Source organism: Coenobita brevimanus, chromosome 70, assembly GCF_032717465.1.
Source record: "Coenobita brevimanus isolate Jiangsu-jjx chromosome 70, ASM3271746v2, whole genome shotgun sequence".
Lineage (NCBI taxonomy): Eukaryota > Metazoa > Arthropoda > Malacostraca > Decapoda > Coenobitidae > Coenobita > Coenobita brevimanus.
In genome coordinates, this window is record NC_137023.1 from 45,341,467 (window position 1) to 45,361,795 (window position 20,329).

General features: G+C 42.4%; 1 protein-coding gene across 1 annotated transcript in view; it reads left to right on the forward strand.

Annotated features, from left to right (window-relative positions):
- The window catches only part of LOC145406440 (protein O-linked-mannose beta-1,2-N-acetylglucosaminyltransferase 1-like), a 57,332-nt gene extending 42,164 nt beyond the window's left edge, over positions 1-15,168 (forward strand). The window contains exons 12-16 of the mRNA XM_080277596.1: positions 11,364-11,554; positions 12,746-12,857; positions 13,159-13,230; positions 14,382-14,491; positions 15,048-15,168. Of these exons, the coding sequence (XP_080133722.1) occupies positions 11,364-11,554; positions 12,746-12,857; positions 13,159-13,230; positions 14,382-14,491; positions 15,048-15,168 (606 nt within the window). The remainder of the gene's footprint in view (positions 1-11,363; positions 11,555-12,745; positions 12,858-13,158; positions 13,231-14,381; positions 14,492-15,047) is intronic.
- The last annotated feature ends 5,161 nt before the right edge of the window (positions 15,169-20,329 follow it).

Consider the following 20,329-nt stretch of genomic DNA (forward strand, 5'->3'; position numbering starts at 1 on the left):
ACTTTTATAACCCCATCCATATACAGATTGAACAATCATGGAAACATGACAATCACTGTATCAATCCAACCTTCAAACAAAAATTCACTCAGTTCACTATCCACAGTCACTGAAGCCTTAGCACCCTCATACATACTCATCACAGCATTCAGCAACTTCCCATCTCCTCCATATGTTCTTAATACTTTCCACAAACCATGGATATCCACCCTGTCCTATGCTTAATCCAAATCCAAGTAGGCTGCATACAACTTCTTTCCCTTCTCTTGAAACTTTTCCACTGAAGATTTAAGAATGAATATCTGATCTACACAACCTCTTCCCTTCCTAAAACCTCACTTCTCCAACTAATTCAGGTGAAATGCTTGGTAAATATTTAGCAGACACCACAGCTGGAATTCAGGTATACTGAAGTTTATCTGTCTACGGCCAGACGCCATAATCCTGTAAGAAGTGGCTGTTTGAATTAGTTGTTTTACGAGGAGGGGTACTAATCCTCTACCAACCCACTGACAGGAAGGGAGCACGTATATGAAGTTGGTTATATGGTTACTAACCAGCGTTGTACATGGTCTCCTGGCTTACAGGAAACCTTTAGGCTTGTTACTAAATGTAAACCCGCCTAAGAAGGAAAGAGGAGCAATAAGAAGAGAGGAAAGATGGAAGAAACAGGAAGAGAGGAGGGCAAGCACTGAAAAAGAATAATAAAGGTTAAGGAAGAATTAGGTGGCAATACATGAAGAGGATGATGGTCCCGACCATATACTGAAGTTCTTTTTGCTTATATTTCTCCACTTGCTCACACGTTCTATGACACTTTCATCGCAAATTAGCTCCTTCACTCCCTTGGGGTAAAGTAAGATGGTATGGATATGTGGGGAGGATGGAGAATGAGACACTGACGAGACGGGTATGCGAGGTGGCGGAGTAGAGGGGAGTGGGAGACCCAACGATGAGGTGGAGGTACGGAGTGGATTTAATATGACCGGAGAAGATATATACGAGGATAGGGAGATGTGGAGGCGATTAGTTTGCAGCCAAGGCAACTGATGTATTGCTTCCGGGGTTAGTTCAAAAGTTGCACGTCATTTCTAAATTTCAAGACCCCTTTATTTATTTATTTTTTAATTCTTCCTATTGCTTTTCTTTAGCCTCAGGAAACTTTTAACTCCAAGAGTTGGAAACAATCTCTGAGAACACTTCGTTGTTATGAGGTATTCCTGAAGTCTTCAAACAACTGCAAGCATAGGAAGAAGTCACTGGAGTGATGGAGTTAGTTACATGCTAATTTACATTCATTACAATCAGAATAGGCTAGGCTACATATAATCTACTTGGCTGTATAGTACTCTTTCGTTCTCAAAGTTGCAGGTTATCTAAATATTTACCTACAAAAAACGCTTAAATTACCAGGTAGTCAGTATATTACATAATCCTAAGGAAGCCACCAATTTGTCTGACATTAATTCGTGAGTGTAGGCTGATTCAAAAGCAATTTTGTGTACAGATTACAAATTTTGAACTTACCCTCACGAAATTTCCTCTTCTAGCACAGTTAACACTTAAGTACCATTTGGGGCGCAGAATATTGCCGTGGGAGTAGCTATAGCACGAAATGCAAGCACAGCCAGCAATACAGCACCAGAAAGATCTGGCGCAAAACTAGACAAGTAAAACTGAGAGAACGACGTTCGACGTACCCTACCCTTCTGGCTTATCCGGCGACACTGAGTCTGAGAATGAGATTGTGGAGCAGGGATGTTCTGCCCAGCGACCCAGTATATCGTACCGTAGCATGAAAATTATCGTATCTTAACCTAGAATTATCGTACAGGTAAATTTTCAGTTAAAACAATGAATAAATTATCAGAGAAATTACCAATATGCCGGGAATCGAACCCGGGACTCTCAGGTGAGAGCCAGGCAGCATACCACTACACCAATTTCTCTGATGATTTTTCCTGTGTAAAAAAATACAGGTTCTCTCTTCATAATGAATAAATTGTTCATTTTTAATTCATAGGTATTTTATGGTACAATGAAATTACTTATTGAACTTAGTTATGCAGAAAAAATGATTGTTCTTAAAAATATTAGCGTCAACATTTTCATTTATTGCATTTTCATTCCGAGTCCGATGGGATACATAGGCCTGCTTCACTTTCTTCACACTCCTCTGAATACAAAGTCTGATTGTTCATTCTGTTTGCATTTCATTTGTTGGTTTAAATGCTGAACAAGACATGCCTGATTCTTTGATGCTAGGAGGCTCGCATTTACTGTTCTTGCCAGTCTATTCCTTATTCTTGTTTTTGTTAAATTTACTTTGCTGAAAACTTGGTAGTGGCACTACCAAGCACCAAGTAAAGTTTGAACTTCTAAGTCCTTGACATTTATGGGGTCGGCCGGGCTTGGCCCTGACCTCCCATGGGACTGGGAGGGGAAAGGAATTTCATGAGTGACTTAGGGGAAGCGTGGGTTACTGGGGTGTGGGCACAATGAACCTTTGGCGGGAATATATAAAAAAATATCTAGGGAAGCTGGGATAGACAAAAATTATCGTATATTTTGAATGTGATATCGTACATCGTACAAGCACCCCAAATTATAGTACAAATACGATAATTATCGTACGTAGAACATCCCTGTTGTGGAGTGCCGCGCGGACAGTTTTTTAAAATTTTGAAATACGGTACAGTAAATCCGTACATGGCATTGGTTTCGGCAGTTCTCAGAATAAAAAAAAAAAAAAGTTTCTTTTAAAATAGCTTTATTTGCACGGCAACAGCTATACCTCTCATCTGAGAGTTTGGCGAGTGTCTGACTTACAAATGCTTGAGCGCTGCATGAGATTAGTTTCACGTAAATCATTATAAACCTTGCGTAACTGAATCAGATTCATTGGAGATGTTATTAAGAGGTCTTCATTGTCATATGATTTACATTCAGGCATATTTGAAAATGGAAATGTTTAGCACAGTTATAATAATTTTCCTCAGTAAAGTCAGAAAACAATTAATAATCGAATTTTGAAGTGTCTAAATTCGTTCATAATGCATCTGCCACAGGCGGGGGAGGGGGAGGAGGATTTTCTTACAGCTTACAGAATGTGGTAGCCTAAGGTACGGTAACTGATTCTCATTGAACACTTCGTATCTACAGACAATATGGAACAATTTTTGAGAAACTGAAATCTGAAAGCAAATATAACAAATCACTACAACCAGAGTGTGAGCTTCCAGAGTTAGGCTTTTTTCACTTTAACTTGGTTTAAGATTGCTCTCTCCATCCTGAAACAAATTAAAACAAGAAAGTAGTGCTAGTCCCTAAGTAGTGCTATGGACAGGATCTGCCACTGAGCTACGTGAAACACGCTGTGGAAAAGCGAAAATCAGGGCTAGTTCAAGATAAACAATCTATACAGTGGTTCTCAGCCTAGGGGCGTGCCCCTCTTGGAGAGAGAGAGAGAGAGAGAGAGAGAGAGAGAGAGAGAGAGAGAGAGAGCAATTTCCAAGGGGGCGTGAGGAAAAAATAATTACTGAGTGGTTTGAACAAATGTGTGTGTGTGTGTGTGTGTGTGTGTGTGTGTGTGTGTGTGTGTGTGTGTGTGTGTGTGTGTCACGATGAACTATGAATCATACTAAGTATTCATATTCTGTTTGTTTTAGCCCTCTAAGGTCCCGCATACTAAGTTGGTTTCTTTCCTTCATGTCTGTCGCCTGGTTTCAATTTTTTTTTTTTTTTCGTTTCGAGAGAATTTTTGAGATACCAGTAAGTCATATACTGCAAAAAAGAGCAAACCCCAGCCAAAGTATACATGTCCCTCAAAATCCCCCCTATCCCTTGAAATGGGGATAGTGAAATGCTGAAAAAGGGCTAATGCAGTTTGTTCTCATATACCACTGGGTTAACGTCCAATTGAACCTGCAACAAAAATAACAGTTCTGGAATAAGCTTTCAGTCAGATGATGGCAGCAAGCAAAGGAAAAGGCGAACCAAGGCTAAGGGGGGGCACGACCCGAGAAAGGGTGAGAACCAACGAACTAAATCCAGTTCAACACGACAACGTCTCCTGTTCCTACTCTCAGTCCACGCCCTACCAGTTCCTTTCATCTTGCTCTCTCTCCCTCTCCCCTCCCCAGTCGCGCGCGGGAAGCCGTAGAGAGAGGTCAGAGGTCACGGCCTGACCTACCACCCTCTCATTGACGTGGCAAGGCCTGTTATACTATGCCCTCGTGGCAAATGGATAGCCAGCGTGTACAGAACACTGACATGGACAATATAATGGACAATACCAGTGAAAATGGAGAACCAGAAGAAGGGAATGGTCACGGGAGTAATGAGGTAGACCATCAATTAACCCAGGAAACTGACAGAGAAGACGGCGGATTCCAGACAGTGAAGAGTAAGTCGCAAAAAAGGAAAGAAAGACGTCTGAGTATGGAACAAAATACACCTACTGAGGAAAGTTTACCCCTCTATTTCCCAAGGGATGGGTCGCTGCAGGAAAAGGACTTCTTTAACTGGGTGTACTCTCTCTCAGTAGATCACCCAGAACTCCAAATTACATATATCAAAGGGAAAAACAGACCGTTTGTTCGAGCTGTTGGAGAATCTACCATCAAGTTACTCACTGAAGATGGCTATAAGGGTATCAAACTACAGCGGCCAAATTCAGCAGAGAGGTGCACAAAAATTCTCATCAAGAGGTACCCTATAGGTGCAGAACTGGATCCAGTGAAGCAACATGCGAATGTGTTATGGGCAAGGAGACATGAAATTCGAGGTGAGGAACGGGAACAAGTCATAGCTTTGTGGAAGGGTGAAGTACCAGAGAGACTTAAGTTCATACCAGTACTGCCACCTAACCCCATAACTATTTACAATGAGCCACCAGCCTTCTGCCTCAAGTGTAGCAGGTGGGGCCATAAGGCAGGAAGATGTGCCGGCCGGTGCCGATGCAGATTCTGTGCTGGCTACCACGAATCGTCAAAGTGTGGCAGAAGGATAGCAGCTGGGGAGCACATTCCACCTAAATGCGTTAACTGTGGAGGAATGCACAACGCTCAGTCTGTGATTTGCCCTGTACGATCGTCAGTTGAGCCACGTTCACGACCCGCCGCAAAGCAAATTGCTCTCCCAACTTCTCTTCTCTCGGGAGAGCGTGGAGCGAGTGTTGGTAACTCTACCTACACTCCTCACATCCAAGACGCTGGGCCCCCTGCCTCCTCTTCCACCCTCCGGGAGGCTGATTATGAGACGGCAGAGGTCATGGCTCCTTCATCTACGAATGCTCAGGCTGGCCATCCCTCTGATGATGGGAACAGCCTCTCCCCGCCATCTCAGTTGGTGGGGCAGCAACACACTTCCCCACCAGTATCACCAAGTTCAGCCTGGGCCAAGGGGTCTCCGCGAGGTGCTGATGAAGATGCCTGGAGTGGAGAGAGACACCGGAGCCATCAATTGCAGCATCAACGGGTCAGGAATCATGCCACCACTACAGAACCCGCCGAACCAACCATTGTTGCCGTGGTTAACAGTGTACAGGTAAACTTGGCCAGGGTTATGTCTATACTGGAAGAACAACAGAAAAGACAAATGGAGCTTCAGGTACAGCTGTGCGATATGGTTCAACAGGTGACACTCATGCTGTCTAACCATAACGCAGGAAGGTTAGTTTGTAATAACTGTCATCCCTCGTCTGATCTTACAGTAGTAGAGGATAGGCTTGTGATGGAGGGTGTCAGTGCTCATGGGGATAGCACACGTGCAGAGAAATTAGAAAGGAAGAACGTACTAGGTAGACCTATATACCCCAAAAGTATTACTGCTAAATTAATTAACCGTGCTCTTGACCAGGCATCAGAAAGGGAGGGACAGAATCTCTTGGCAGAAATTGTGAAAACTAGGGAGCATGCATTTAACATTCAGAAAATACTAGGACAGTATCAGGACGACCCATCTCCTTCAATATCACAAACTGTATGTAATGATCAGTAGGTCAGAAGCAAGTGTTCAGGGACTTAAGATACTGTGCTGGAATATCAATGGTATCCAACAACGCTTTATTGATGTACAGTATTTTGCATTACTACATGATGTGGATATTGTATGCCTGCAGGAGACCAGGGTTAACCACTCATTCAAACCCAGGTTTGGGAATTACGTCCCTTTCATACATAACTGCACGGATAACAATGCCAGAGGACTAATAACTTACATTAAAAAGTCAATACCCGTCACAAGGTTAACTCCATCCTTTGGAAGGGATTCTGAAAATATAACTCTGAAAATCTATTTAGACCAGTATGAACTTAATGTGGTAAATATTTACGTACCGAAAAATAGCTTAGATCCTCATGATTTTCCTGATTTCTTATATGAAGAACAAACACTGTTGGTGGGGGACATTAATGCACACCACAGGGATCTCTCATCATCAGGAGGTCGATCAAGTACAAATGGACAACGCTGGTATCAATATTTAAACTCATGTAGTAATGTAAGATTGGTAGGACAGGCAGAACCTACTCACTTTCTAGGTGGCAGGCTTGATTATGTTTGTCTTTTTAACGAACCTGACAGAACTTGCTCAGTTCAGCAAGTTGATTTATGTTCCGATCATTTCGCGTTATTAACTACATTAGATGTTAAAAAAAGGACAGTTGGGGGCTCTAGAAAAAGGTTAACTCTTCCTGCCCATAAGAAAGAGATGTTTTTAGAGGAAATGGGGAAATGGTGTGACCGCTACACTGGGTTTGAGTCTCTGGATTCCTTTGTTACAGATTTTACAAAAGCCACGGAAAATGTATTGCGACAGCTAAATCACACCACTTTAAGGAAGCATAAAAAGGGTAAGACTACTCAAGTGAGAGGAAGAGATCCATGGCGTCAATGGTACAAACATGACAGACATGTTCAGCTCACGGAAAGCTTGTTACGTGCAGCCAGGCAGTGCTGGAGGGAGAACAGATCTCATGATAATTTAACCAACTTAAAGTGGTGTGCTGAGAAAGCTAGGGAAGCAAGGAAGAATGCAAGAGAGAGGTACTGGCTAGAGTTCGTTGGCAATATTCACAGAGATACTTCATCTGCAGTAATATGGAAGCACATTAATATTGCCAGAGGGACTCGGACCCAGAGTGTTGCACATCCACGACCAAGAGAGTATGCACAGTCTTTAATGGAAGACTGGGCCTCAGCCTCTAAGTTTAGTAACCTGCCACTGCGAATACAGCATAAATTAAGTCCAAAGCTTGAACACTATCACAATCAAGTAACACAGGCAATAACTCATCAAGACGACACATGCATAGATATCACACCTTACGAATTAACAAGAGCATTGAAACACAGTAAGTCTAGCGCCCCTGGAGAAGATGGTGTGACGTATCCTATCCTACAAGCGTTAGAAAAAGTTAAGGGTAATCCTCTCTTACACATGTTTAATCTAAGCTATCGTGAAAGTCATTTGCCTGCCCAGTGGAAAGGTGCCATGATAATTCCTATCCCTAAAGCTGGAGATGGTGACTCTAAGAGACCAATATCCTTAACGTCTTGTTATAGTAAGACACTTGAAAGAGTAATACTGAATCGCCTGATTCATAAAATAGGTCATGTCTTACATCCTAACCTAAATGGGTTTATCAAGGGCAGAAGTACTACAACCTGCATAGTATCATACCTCACCAACTCTAAGGCAAAATTCTCAGTTTTCCTCGACTTAAAAGGGGCCTTTGATAGAGCCAATAGAAGTGTTATCTTGCATGAGCTAGTAAAAATGGGCATTAAAGGAAAGCTGTTGGGATGGATTAGGAATTATTTAACTCAGCGCACAGCTTATGTAACTTATCAGGGGAAAAAATCTGATATCTGTGAGCTTGAAATGGGTACGCCACAGGGTGGAGTAATCAGCCCTACATTGTTCAATATCTTAATGAATGTCATTGTGAGTACTAAGCTTCCCAAGGGAGTCACGTGCCTCAGCTACGCAGATGACATCTTAATCCAGGCTAACAGTCACAAGGGTATGCAAAATTCTCTCAATCTCATCGCTGAGGTATGTGATGAACTGGGCCTTGTGATCTCAACAGAGAAAACAAAATCCATCACAAAAGGACGTGAGAGACACAAGCCTCTGCTGTTGCATGGCGATCCACTGGACAGGGTAGATTACTATAAATACCTCGGTGTTTATGTTGGTAGCACTAAAGGGAAAAATGCGGAATTTAACCATGTCATGACTACATGCTTAACCAGACTTAGGCCACTCCGAGTTATGTCATGGAAAGGTATGGGAGCATCAATACCCATTTTGAGGACAATGTATATTGCTTACGTTAGATCTGTCATTGATTACCATGCACCTGCACTTGCTTGTCTGCCACATGCCAAAATAAAAAAACTTGAAGTTATTCAGAACAAAGCAGCCAGGATCATTTTTGGATGTCCTCCCAATGTCAAAGTAGCCAATCTCACACATGAATTAGGCCTTCCATCCATATCTGATAGAATTAAAGAGATGAATACCGTTGTGGGTGTTAGGGTGCTGAGGGATATTAGACACACAGGGCCAAAAGTTAGTTTACAGAACATGCTTCACCATGGCAACCACTCGGGAAGGCATTGGCCTCAGATCACCACCAACTGCCTACACATTTATCAGTTACTGGAGGAAGTACGCAATGAACATCACTGTCCGCATCCACTCCCACCCTGGCAAGTGAGACCTCTCGACATGATTATAACAAAGCTACCCGCCAGGAAATCTGACTCATCCCCCTTTGAACTCAAGGCTGACTTCATGAGACTCATTGACGAGCTCACTACTCTTGATACTGACCAGATATACTGTGATGGCTCACTTGACACTGTAACTGGACAAGCCGGGGCAGCGGTTACTGTAATGAGGGGGGGTAGGTTTTGCCATGAGAGTGAGACTTTAGTTAAACTACATGACTGGGCCTCTTCCACTCAGGCAGAACTAGTTGCACTTGAGGTGGGATTGCAGCAAGTCAGTACAAGGAGGAATGACGCTGTGATTTTCTCTGATAGTATGGCTGCATTGCAAGCACTGTCCAGTGTGCACCCTTCCTGGTCCGAACTTGCCAACAGGACACAGAATATAGTGGCCACACTTAGGGAGGACAACATCAGGGTGAGGTTTGTCTGGATTCCCTCACATGTAGGTATTCCAGGCAATGACCGAGCTGATGTACTTGCCAAGGAAGCATCCAGGCTAGCTTCCCACGATTATGATTTAGGACTCTCCATTAGACAAATAAAATCCCAGATAAAAGCTATACAAACAGAGGAGGTCATTAACATGAGAACCATACAACAAAATACCAGCAGATCTATACACTATTATAATAAGGTTGCTTTAACCACGACATACACGTATGGTAAAAAGATTACGAGTAGACGGGTTGACTCTGTGCATGCCAGGATCAGACTAGGCTATGACTATCCCTGGCAGCTTGGTTGGCAGGTGGAGGATGAGGCCAGACAGTGTCGAGTGTGTCATCAGCCAAACAAACACACACTTCACCATTATGTTCTCGAGTGTGAACACTTGCTAGAATACAGAAACCCACAACTATTGTCACTTGAACTACAGGCAAAATATATGTTGGAAAACGATATTGTATCTAAAATACTTGTAAAACATAAAGGATTTGCTCCACCAATGTAACTGTAGATACTAAGAGGAATATAATTTTTTTTTTCTCTCTCTCTCTCGCTATTTATCCACCTATCTATGTCTAACTATCTGTCCAGCTAACTCTCCCTCCGTTTCAAGTCTCCACACCTGTGTTTGTCGTTATCTTTTAGCCTGTCAGTGGGTTCCTCCTCTAAATCTCATAATTGCTTACTGCACCTCACTCATTTCCATCCTTTCTCTCCCCTACTCTCTCTCTCTCTCTCTCTCTCTCTCTTTCTCCACGCCTTTGTTCTAAATCCCATAATTACTGCCCTGCCGCTCCCTCCTTTCCCTCTGGTGCCATAGGACGTCTCACCTAATTGTTAAAATCTCCTCATGCTGCTGCTAATCCTTCCTTTCTCCCTCTTTCTCTCCTACCCAGTCTCTCTCTCTCTCTCTCTCTCTCCACGCCTTTGTTCTAAATCCCATAATTACTGCCCTGCCGCTCCCTCCTTTCCCTCTGGTGCCATAGGACTTCTCACCTATTTGTTAAAATCTCCTCATGCCGCCGCTAATCCTTCCTATTCTCTCTCTCTCTCTCTCTCTCTCTCTCTCTCTCTCTCTCTCTCTCTCTCTCTCTCTCTCTCTCCACACCTTTGTTCTAAATCCCACAATTACTGTCCTGCCGCTCCCCCCTTTCCCTCTGGTGCCACTGGGCTTCTCACCTACTTGTTAAAATCTCCTCATGCTGCTGCTAATCCTTCCTATTCTCTCTCTCTCTCTCTCTCTCTCTCTCTCTTTCCACACCTTTGTTCCAAATCCCACAATTACTGTCCTGCCGCTCCCCCCTTTCCCTCTGGTGCCACTGGGCTTCTCACCTACTTGTTAAATCTCACACCGTCGCCCCATTACCTCCTCGTGCTGCTATAATAATCCTTCCTCTTCCCCCTATTAATCCCTCGCTGCTCCCATCTCTCTCCTTCATAAATTCAACTCGTAAATAAAGCTTTCCTATATGTCTGTCACTAGGTATGCTCCATCATGTATACTGAACTAGATATACTATTTCCCATGTAATATAATTATATAGTCAGTGCTACTATTTTTTGTATTGGATATCTATCGCTGCTTGTAATTTAAATGTATATACCAATGCAGCATCAATATATGCTGTATATATTGTAAGTATATATATATTACGTAGGCCTATATATACGCATTACCTTTTGTCAATATATCTGTCACACTCCACCATGTATACTAATCTAGACATACTGTCTCTCATGTAACATATATAGTCATTGCAATACTTTGTAATTTAATGTCTGTCGCTAATCATAATTTAAATTTATATACCTATGAAGCATCACTATATGCTGTATGTATTGTGTAAATATATATATTAAGTAGGCCATATATACACATTACCATTTGTCACAAACACTTATGCCAATATGTCCTTTTTATTTTATAATCTTTGTAATTATGTGTACTATAGTAACATGTAAATTCTAGCCCAAGTTACTCTTACAACTAGCTGGGAGGAATCTCAATGAGATAACTCCTCCTTTATTGGCCACCCATGTAGTCATCATCTACTGACGCTGCCTCCTCACAGGATGAGGAAGGGGTGTCCAATAAACTAGCTCTACGGGGTCAAATTCATTCTCCCCTCCCCCCCTCATTAAGCTATTCCCCACTCTCTCTCCCCAATCCCCAGCACGCAGACTGGGACATGTGGCTGCGTCTCCCAGAAATCCAGCGAGGGCGAGAATGTCTGGTTCCCGAAGTGTCCCGCACCTACCACTTCGGAAGCACCGGTGCTCACCTCACCGCCCATTTCCATGCCCGCTACTACGCCCGCGCCTCCTTCAACACCCACTCACACACCACCCTCTCCGTGCTGGACAGGTGGGTGGGCGGAGGAACCTAAGAGCGAGTTTGTAGATGATTTTGGGTGACCAAGTGAAATCTGAGTGACTTTGGATCCATTTAATTTTTTTTTATTTTATTTTTTTTAATGCAAGGAAGAAGGAACCAAAGGCCAGGAGTCCGCAAGTTGTACCCTTCAAGAAAAAACAAAAACAACATTACAGAGTGCCAAATTTAAGATTCGTTCATTTGGAGAAGCCTGCACACACTACGTTTGAGACTGGAGGTCATAGGCAGTAGGAAATACGGTCAAAGGGTGAAAATTGAGTAATCTGAGTGGAATTTGGGTGTCCGCATGGTCTTGAGTGACAGGGTATAATATCAATGATCTGGGATGTAATTTCGACTATTTGTAGCGGAATTTGATGGGTAGAATTTGTGTGACGTTCAGCGATTATGGGGTGAGTAGTGAAAGAGCAGTGATTTTGGGTGCAGTTTGGGTGACTGGGTAGAATTTGAGTGCGTTTGAATGGGATTTGAGCGCTTACGAAATTTGTATTAAATTCTGTCACGATGAAAAGTCCCTTCAAAGCTACGTCAAATTGTTGGGCGGTAGCAGGAATAAAACAAAAATACGTCCTCATGCTGAAGATACTAATGAGAATAAGGATAAGCTTCACAATCACCTCCTGTTTTTTAATTACAGCAGGTCTGAAATAATAGTTAATAACATTCAACAAACACTAGAAGCTAAGTTAAATCCCCAGTAAATGTTTCAAAAGGCCTTTGCTTACTTAACCATCACCATAAACTGAAGCCCGAACATAGAAAATTAATGAAGGAGCGACCGAACCCCCATGTTATATGTGTGGTTGTGTATATGAATGTACGTAGGTAGCGACCACCTTGTACATGCCTGACGGACGGGCACCTGTATATTACACGTTCTAGTAGGTGTTTCCCGGGTCTTAAGGAGTAACTGTTCCGTAGGGGTGAGGAATGGCAGTACCTGTTACTAAATAATTTTTGGAGTGCAGGGTTTTGGAATGGACGATTTGATTCAACTAAAGGTGGACCTCTTGTAGTAATGGGGTTAACAGAGGATTTATCTGACCTCCCCCGTTCGAGAAATCTCTTATAAGCTGAGGAAAATCGTCCGGTGATAGCAAAAACAAAGCAAAGAGTACGTCATAAAATTAAAGACATTAAATGTTCTCCTCTTACCGGCAGACTAGTCCCTGCCCGCTACGACGCCTACCTGAGAGAGCTGATTACCGGGGGGACGCACCTGAACGGAAGTAACACGGACCCCTGTTCACGCACTCTGCTACCCCAGAACTCGGTACATCCCCAGTTTAAACTCATCGTTACAAAAAAGTTGAAAAAAGAAAAAGACTGCTATGACTCTATATCCTCTTCACAGCATCCCTTTGTGACTAGCATCATGTTCTAGTGCTAAACTATTGTTACAGCTCAACATTCAAGACAAAGAAATAGCAATTTTAGGCCACATTAGAGTAAAAGGAGTATAGTCACATGCACCAAGTTCGTACATGCACAAAGTATCCAGACACATCCCATTTGGTGCATGTGACACCTTAAGGAATTATTATCTCTTTTAAACTTTAATTCTCTTCCTTCAGACTACCACCTACGTGCTGTGGATCAAGATGAACGACGCAAGTGACGACTACACCTATATGGGGGTTATGTCCGTGAGTAGCAACAACAGTCTTCATACAGTACATGACTCTTTACCCATACATCCCTGAGTTACATTTTCCACTCAGTCTTTAATTTCTATCGCACTCAGTCTTTAATTTCTATCGCACTCAACGAAGGGGTAACGTACAGAAACGCAAGTTAGGGACAAAACTTTATCCCTGACTACAGCCTCGCTAATCAAGTCCTCTGAATAGTCTCTATTCTCCTTTCACACTTTCCTGTAAAATGTCCACGCCAGTTTTTCTATACGGCGTGGTGTTCTTTCTGACTTTTTCCTGCCGGCTTCGGCTGGAGGGTTTGGAGGGCGGGGGAGAGCCTTCTTCTTTGCTGTCCTTATCTCATTCTAGTAGTTCAGTTACTCTTCTAGGAGCTGCCTAGCATGGGCCAACCGGCCTACTGCAGTTATCCTCTCTTCTTATGTTCTTCTTATGTTCTTATACTCGTACTCGAAGTGGCATGGGAGACTTCGTAGTATCTCTTCCTTAAAGATTTATTTTGCATATACACCATAAGTCTCTCGTAGGTCTGTGCCATTTATATAACTAATATGGACACGGTTTGCATCAGGGACATAAATGAGCACGTTGGAGTGTCAAGTGTCAAGCGCAGAATAAATGAATAATGATGAAGTGTTAGGAAGTCTCCAAGGCAGCACAATACGACCCTATGTGTTTAGATGCTAGCCTGAACGAGGAGCATAACGTAGAGAAACATTCAGTAGGAACAAATTTTTGAATTCTTGATCAGTTTCACCAACGCTCATCTTCAGAGGACTTGATTAGCGAGGCTGTAGTCAGGGATAAAGTTTTGTCCCTAACTTGCGTTTCTGTACGTTACCCCCCTACCACAACTACCGCATGCACCACAATTACCACTCCCACCACAGCTACATCCTCCACAGCTACCACAACTACTACATGCTCAGTTACATCCCCCACAGCTACGATGTCCACCATGACTACCACATCCTCCACAACTACCACACCCACCACAGCTACCATTATAGTCCACAGCTACATTCTACATCCTTCACACCTACCGCACCCACCATGACTACCGCACCCACCACGACTACCACACCCACCACAACTATCACATCCACCATTCACCACAACTACAACAATTACCACATCTCCCGCAGTGCCTGGGTCTGTGGAACCTGGACGTGCGAGGTCATCATAAGCTGCTGTGGCGACTTAGGTGGAAGGGCACGCCTCTCCTAATGGTGGCATGGCCTGCATCACCCTTCTCGTGAGTACAGTGAGATAGATGGATAGAGACAGAGAACAGATAGATAGACAGATAGATAGATAGATAGATGGATAGGCAGATAAAGATAGATAGATAGACAGGAAGACATAAATAGATAGATGGATAAATACAGATAAGCAGAGAGAGAGAGAGAGAGAGTTGCGGAAGAAACAAACTGACTGAATAATACTTATGTGGGTGAGTAATGCAGGGATGAGTGTTGGGATGGGGAGAGGTGAGTGAAGATGTGGACTGGGAGAAATCAAGGTACGGTAGGGCGGATGCGAGGAATAGGGAGAGAAAGCGGGCGAGGGCGGGTGTTAAAAAAAAAGAAAAGAAAAGAAAAAAGAAAAAACAAAAGCAAAATCACTTAAGAGGCCTAAAAGTGACTAATGATATAAAGCCATGGGTGAAATTTGCAACGAAAGCCACAGAAGTAAGGAAGTAAGAGGGAATGGAGTAAAGGGAATGAATGAAAAGGTGTACGTACAGTATATTACAGGAAGAGAGAGATTTGGACAGCTAACATATTCCTCCTCCCCCTCTTTGATGACAGATCACTGAAGCCCCCTGATGCAACAGTGCTAATCAGGTACGACCCCAAAGAGAGCAAGGAGGACCCACCTGTCGCCTTCTACCACCATCTCAATCACACCACCACCACAACTTCCTCGTGAGCTCTCCTTTGCTGCCTTATACCTCACCACTTTCAGTATGAAGACATAATTTAACTGTTTAAAAATCTGCTTGAATGAAATAGCTTTGAGATGTACGAATAAAATACATTTTCGCAATGAATGAGGTTAATAGAAAAAATCATATTAGTGTCAAAGGGGTATGGTTGCAGTTACTGGCACACACACTGGCTTCTTAAATAAGGTGACGTTTTAATGCTTTTGTTTGTTTTAGATTATATCAGACATATTACTGGGCTTGGTTGATTGCCTTTGTCGTAGAGGAATAATAAAAGCTGTATCTAACCCAAAGTTATGGACCACAAAACTTGTACCTATTATTTTTCAACAAAATCTAGCTGATAAGATTGATTAGAATAAAGTAGTCTGTATAATATCTATCTATCTAACACCCAATCCTTTATTGACACATAAGGAGCGTTGGGGGCCAGAACTAGGAGAGGGTGACCTGTCTTTCCCATGATGGCACTATGTAAGCAGTAATACTTAACCATTCCTTGGATTTACATCTTTACGCGCCACATTCAGTTGCAACGCCTTAACCTCCTAAACCACCAGGTGTCCTGTTACATATATGAATACCAGTCAACGAAGTAAATGTTTTCCTGGTCCACAGTAAACATTTATCAATTAATGTAGTCACTGAGGGTAGCACCAGAAAGAGTGAGCGGATGCTGGGTGCCCCCATACCACATACAGTATTTACAGAACATTGACTTGTAAGCTCAAAAGGAGAGGACCAACTTGGGTAGCTGTCATTTTAGGTAATCAGACAGAAACAATGTAGTAGCTAACTTAAAAAAATGCAAATAGAAAGTAGTATGAATATTTATCATAGTTAAAGTCCTCGTACAGTCATCTTGCAGTACGAAAAAACAAACATGAACCTTTCAAACTAAATGCCGATATACTGTATAACTTGCCTGTGAGACGACAAATACCAGCCACAGCCAATCCTGAGAGTGATCTTCTAGTGGCGTAGGAGGTTTCGTAGTGCTTCTTCATTTTTTTTTTTCTGCATATTACACTTCAACATTTTTGTATATCATTCATATTGCTTTGATAGCCTCGTTACTTGCATTTATAATATACAAAACGATAATATCTTTGTAGTATAAATCGCTAAGGAGTAGGGGTTATGAAGCCCCCTGTGCCACCAAGAATATGACCCATAGACAGGTGGCACAACAGGAAATCGCACTGACACGGATCAGACTGGCACACAGAACCTAAGGTAGTATATATACTGAACCGATCACATTCAGGTTGCCAAAGAGACAAAACAAAATATAAATTAACACTCACTAGAATGCCAGTGATCTCAGTACAGTATATTACCCCAAACTATACTGATATAATAAAAGTAGTGATTAAATAGTGGAAATCATAAGTTACTGGAAACTGCAGCATATAAATAAACAATACATGAACAGTCGACGCAACACAAGCTCGATTGAAAACGAAGCAATGGCATGCCCTGGAGATGCTTTTCTCATTATTCTTCTTTGGTTTACCCCTCCAATCCGGTGGCATCTTTTTAAATTCATTTTTGCTCTCTTCACTTTCATGCAACTTGGGAATAATCTCTTGTATTGAAGATAACGAAGGCTTAAGCTATCTTCCCCACGTCAGAAGTCGCTCGTAACTGAAAGAGTTTCAGTCGCGTCCTGTCACCAGGGGAGTAAGCCGAGTCGTCTTCTCGTAAATGTACCGCACTTTATTAGCCTAGCCTCGGGTCTTACATTGCATACAGGGTAATACAGGAGTGCCTGTCTTTACCCTCAAGCGCTATCCAGTCCCTCAAATGCTGTTCAGTCAACTCAAGCGCTATCCAGTCTCTCAGGCGCTGTTCAGTCCCTCAAGCTGTGAAAGGTTAAGTATAATTCACAACCTATTTAAATCCTTGTAGGCCACAGCAGCTGTACAGGCGATTTGGCAAGAGATGTGCTTAATGTGCCACCTTTCACCTATTAGCTCACAGTCGTAAAGCTTTTAGATCCACATTAGATTCCTTCCTTATATGACCTTTTAAAATGCTGCAGTTTGTTCCGTGTTTTACACGTTGGGTACTCAGTGCACAATCCCTTCAATTAGATAGTATAATATTGTTTTTAATCTAGTTCTCTCCAAACGATTTCATTCACCTTAGGACAAGTTTTTCGAGCGGAAGTGGTTGGATTTAACCCTAATTAACCCCTTCATTACAAGAGGTCTCACCCAAGCAGTGCCGTTTCTAGCCTTTTGGGAGCCTTATGCGAAATGCAGTTTGGGGGCCCCTTACATTACTCGCTTTATGGTACAATAACTGGCGGGTCCACCGTACCCCTACAAAATTTATTTCATGAATATAGAATGACTCAACACATTTTAATTTCTGAAAAAGGCCAATAATGACAGCTCGGGGGCCCTCTAGTGGCTTCGGGGGCCCTATGCAACCGCGTAATTCGCATATAGTAAGAAACGGCACTGCACCTAAGTTAGCTAACATCGCCTTGCGGTACGAGAAGTTAACTAAAAAATGACAAAGCTTTATTAGGACGGTTACCTTCATCACTCTTTGTGCTGGAGGGTTGTGGTGACACCCATATAACCACTCGACTCAACTGCCTGGCCACACAATCGTTCTACTTTCCCATCCCCTAGAGAGGAGGATGGTGGATAACTTGAGCCTGCAGTCCATCGGGTTCATGCATTTCAGATGAACTTGGAGCCACAACAACAACAACCTCCTCCCGATGACGTGTTTTTCGTTTTAATTGCCCTGCTGTCGGGTGTTTTTGTTCAAAGGTTCAGATCAACTACAGGGATGAAAGGATGAATTAGGGTCATGTCTATTCTCTCCACTAAAAAAGAATATCTAAAACTGAATTAAATCGTCTGAATATAAGAAGAGTAAAATAAAATAATACGTTATCTAGTGAAAGGGTACTGGAGAGAGAGAGAAAAAGAGAGAGAGAGAGAGAGAGAGAGAGAGAGAGAGAGAGAGAGAGAGAGAGAGAGAGAGAGAGAGAGAGAGAGAGAGAGAGAGAGAGAGAGAGAGAGAGAGAATGCTGGAGGCGAACTGGAAAACATGCTTTTTACATTTTCCTCATCGATTCCCTTTAGCCAAGCCCCTCAGATCAATGACTTACCTTTCTATTAGAACCTTTCTGCTTCTAGACGATTCTGTCTTAAAAGCGCGCAACAGTAATTAATCCTTTGAACAGAGGTATGGCTTCTCCATTTTATTCCTGCTATCTCCTGACTATTTTCTACAGCTTCGGATGGACTTTATTTGCTGGAGGGGTTAGACACATCTTTAATAAACACCTCCTCTGTGTCAGATCGTCCGTAAGTTGAGTAAAATCGTCTGGTTGCAGCAAGAGTAAGTTAAAAGGAGGTCTGAGTTAAAAGGCTAATGAAGGCTATATCTAACCCCTCCAGTTCGAAAAATCTCATCTGTGCTGAATAAAATCGTATGGAGATAGCGGAATATAACTACAAAGACGTCTCAGGATTGAGGGGATTGAAGTGGGTTATGTGTTAGCCACCTGTACAAATAATGGGCATTGTTCTTTCTTTGATCAGCGTGGAAATAATACGGCAAAGCGGAAAAAAGAAGTTAGGACCCCCCCCCACCCCTCACATCCGAATCCGCCACTACTGTCTATTGACAAACGGCATCTCTCTCTCTCTCTCTCTCTCTCTCTCTCTCAGGCGTCCCGGGAAAAATGCTACAAAACAAATAATAATAATAATAATTAGAATGGCACTCAGTAGAGCGCATACCTCCGCCAACGCCCTATCTCGCAATGTTAAAGAAAGTGAAAAAAAAAAAAATCCTGGATCCGCATCTTTATCCGGATCCTCACCAAAATTTAATGGAGTGTATTCTGGGCCAAGGCCCATTCTTTTACCAAGTTTCGTGGAAATCCGTCCAGTAGTTTTTGTGTAATCTTATTCACAACCTAACCAACCAACCAACAAACAAACGGACTGGGGTGAAAACATCATCTCCTTGGCGGATGTAACAACAATAACATCAACAATATTAATAATAATAATAATAATAATAATAATAATTAAATAAATAAATAAATAAAAAAGGGAGATAGCCCCTCCTCTGGGTCCGCCACTGGAACTTATAACACAAATCAAAGCCAGAACAGTTGATATACAATGTGTATTTTGTACATGAGCCCCACTTACACTATCTCCCAAAGCTGCAGCACGGGACGAGGAAAAGATTTACTGCAGAAATGGGTGAAACGCAAGAATATGAAAATGTGTTTTAGAGATGGCCGCCCCTCAAAGGATGCAGCGCTAGCCAACAGAATGATAGATAAATGGACAGACAGATAGGTAGATGGATAAACAGTCAGACTGATTCACTGATGGAGTGAAGAGATAACAGGAGAGATGTTTAGATCTTATCATGGCCACTTGTAAATCGCTAAAAGTAACAATGAGATCCTCAGAATGGGGAGAAAATAAGCGTCTAACCAGCAGACTCGAAGATGAATTATACACAGAATAGATGAAACGGAAACAAAAGAAAAGAAAAATGGAAAAGGAAGGAAAAAGCAAGAGATTCAACCCTTTCAGTACCATGACTTCATTCTCTTTTCTTTCCATTCTTTTTTTTTTATCAGGGCACTACAAGAAGATATTGTAGTGCAGGGGGTTAAGAAAGTTTTTATCTAAACTCCCCAGTTCGAAAAATCTCATAAGCTGATCAAAACAGCCTGGTAGTAACATGAATAGAAGTTCGTCATCGGACTGAAGGGATTAATAGGAGCAGAGCAATGAAACTTAAACAGAGAGAGAGAGAGAGAGAGAGAGAGAGAACGCAGGCAAGAAACGGTGCTTCTGACACAGATAAGACAGGTAAATAAAATGCTGGAGTAAGATGACGGCAAATAAGATGACATCGCATAAGGCATACCGGCAAGGCAAGTTAGTTAAGGACAGAGCTGGGACAGGGCACATAGAAACGGTATCACACTATTTCATTTATCTTCAGTCTTTGTCCATCATCCTCCAACCACGGGTGAAATTCACTTCGTCCTGCGAGCCAAAACATATCCATTAACATTTTACAACATTCATCCATCCTGAGGTCCTGCTCCAAGAATTAATGGCTGTTATGTGGGATATTCCCTTA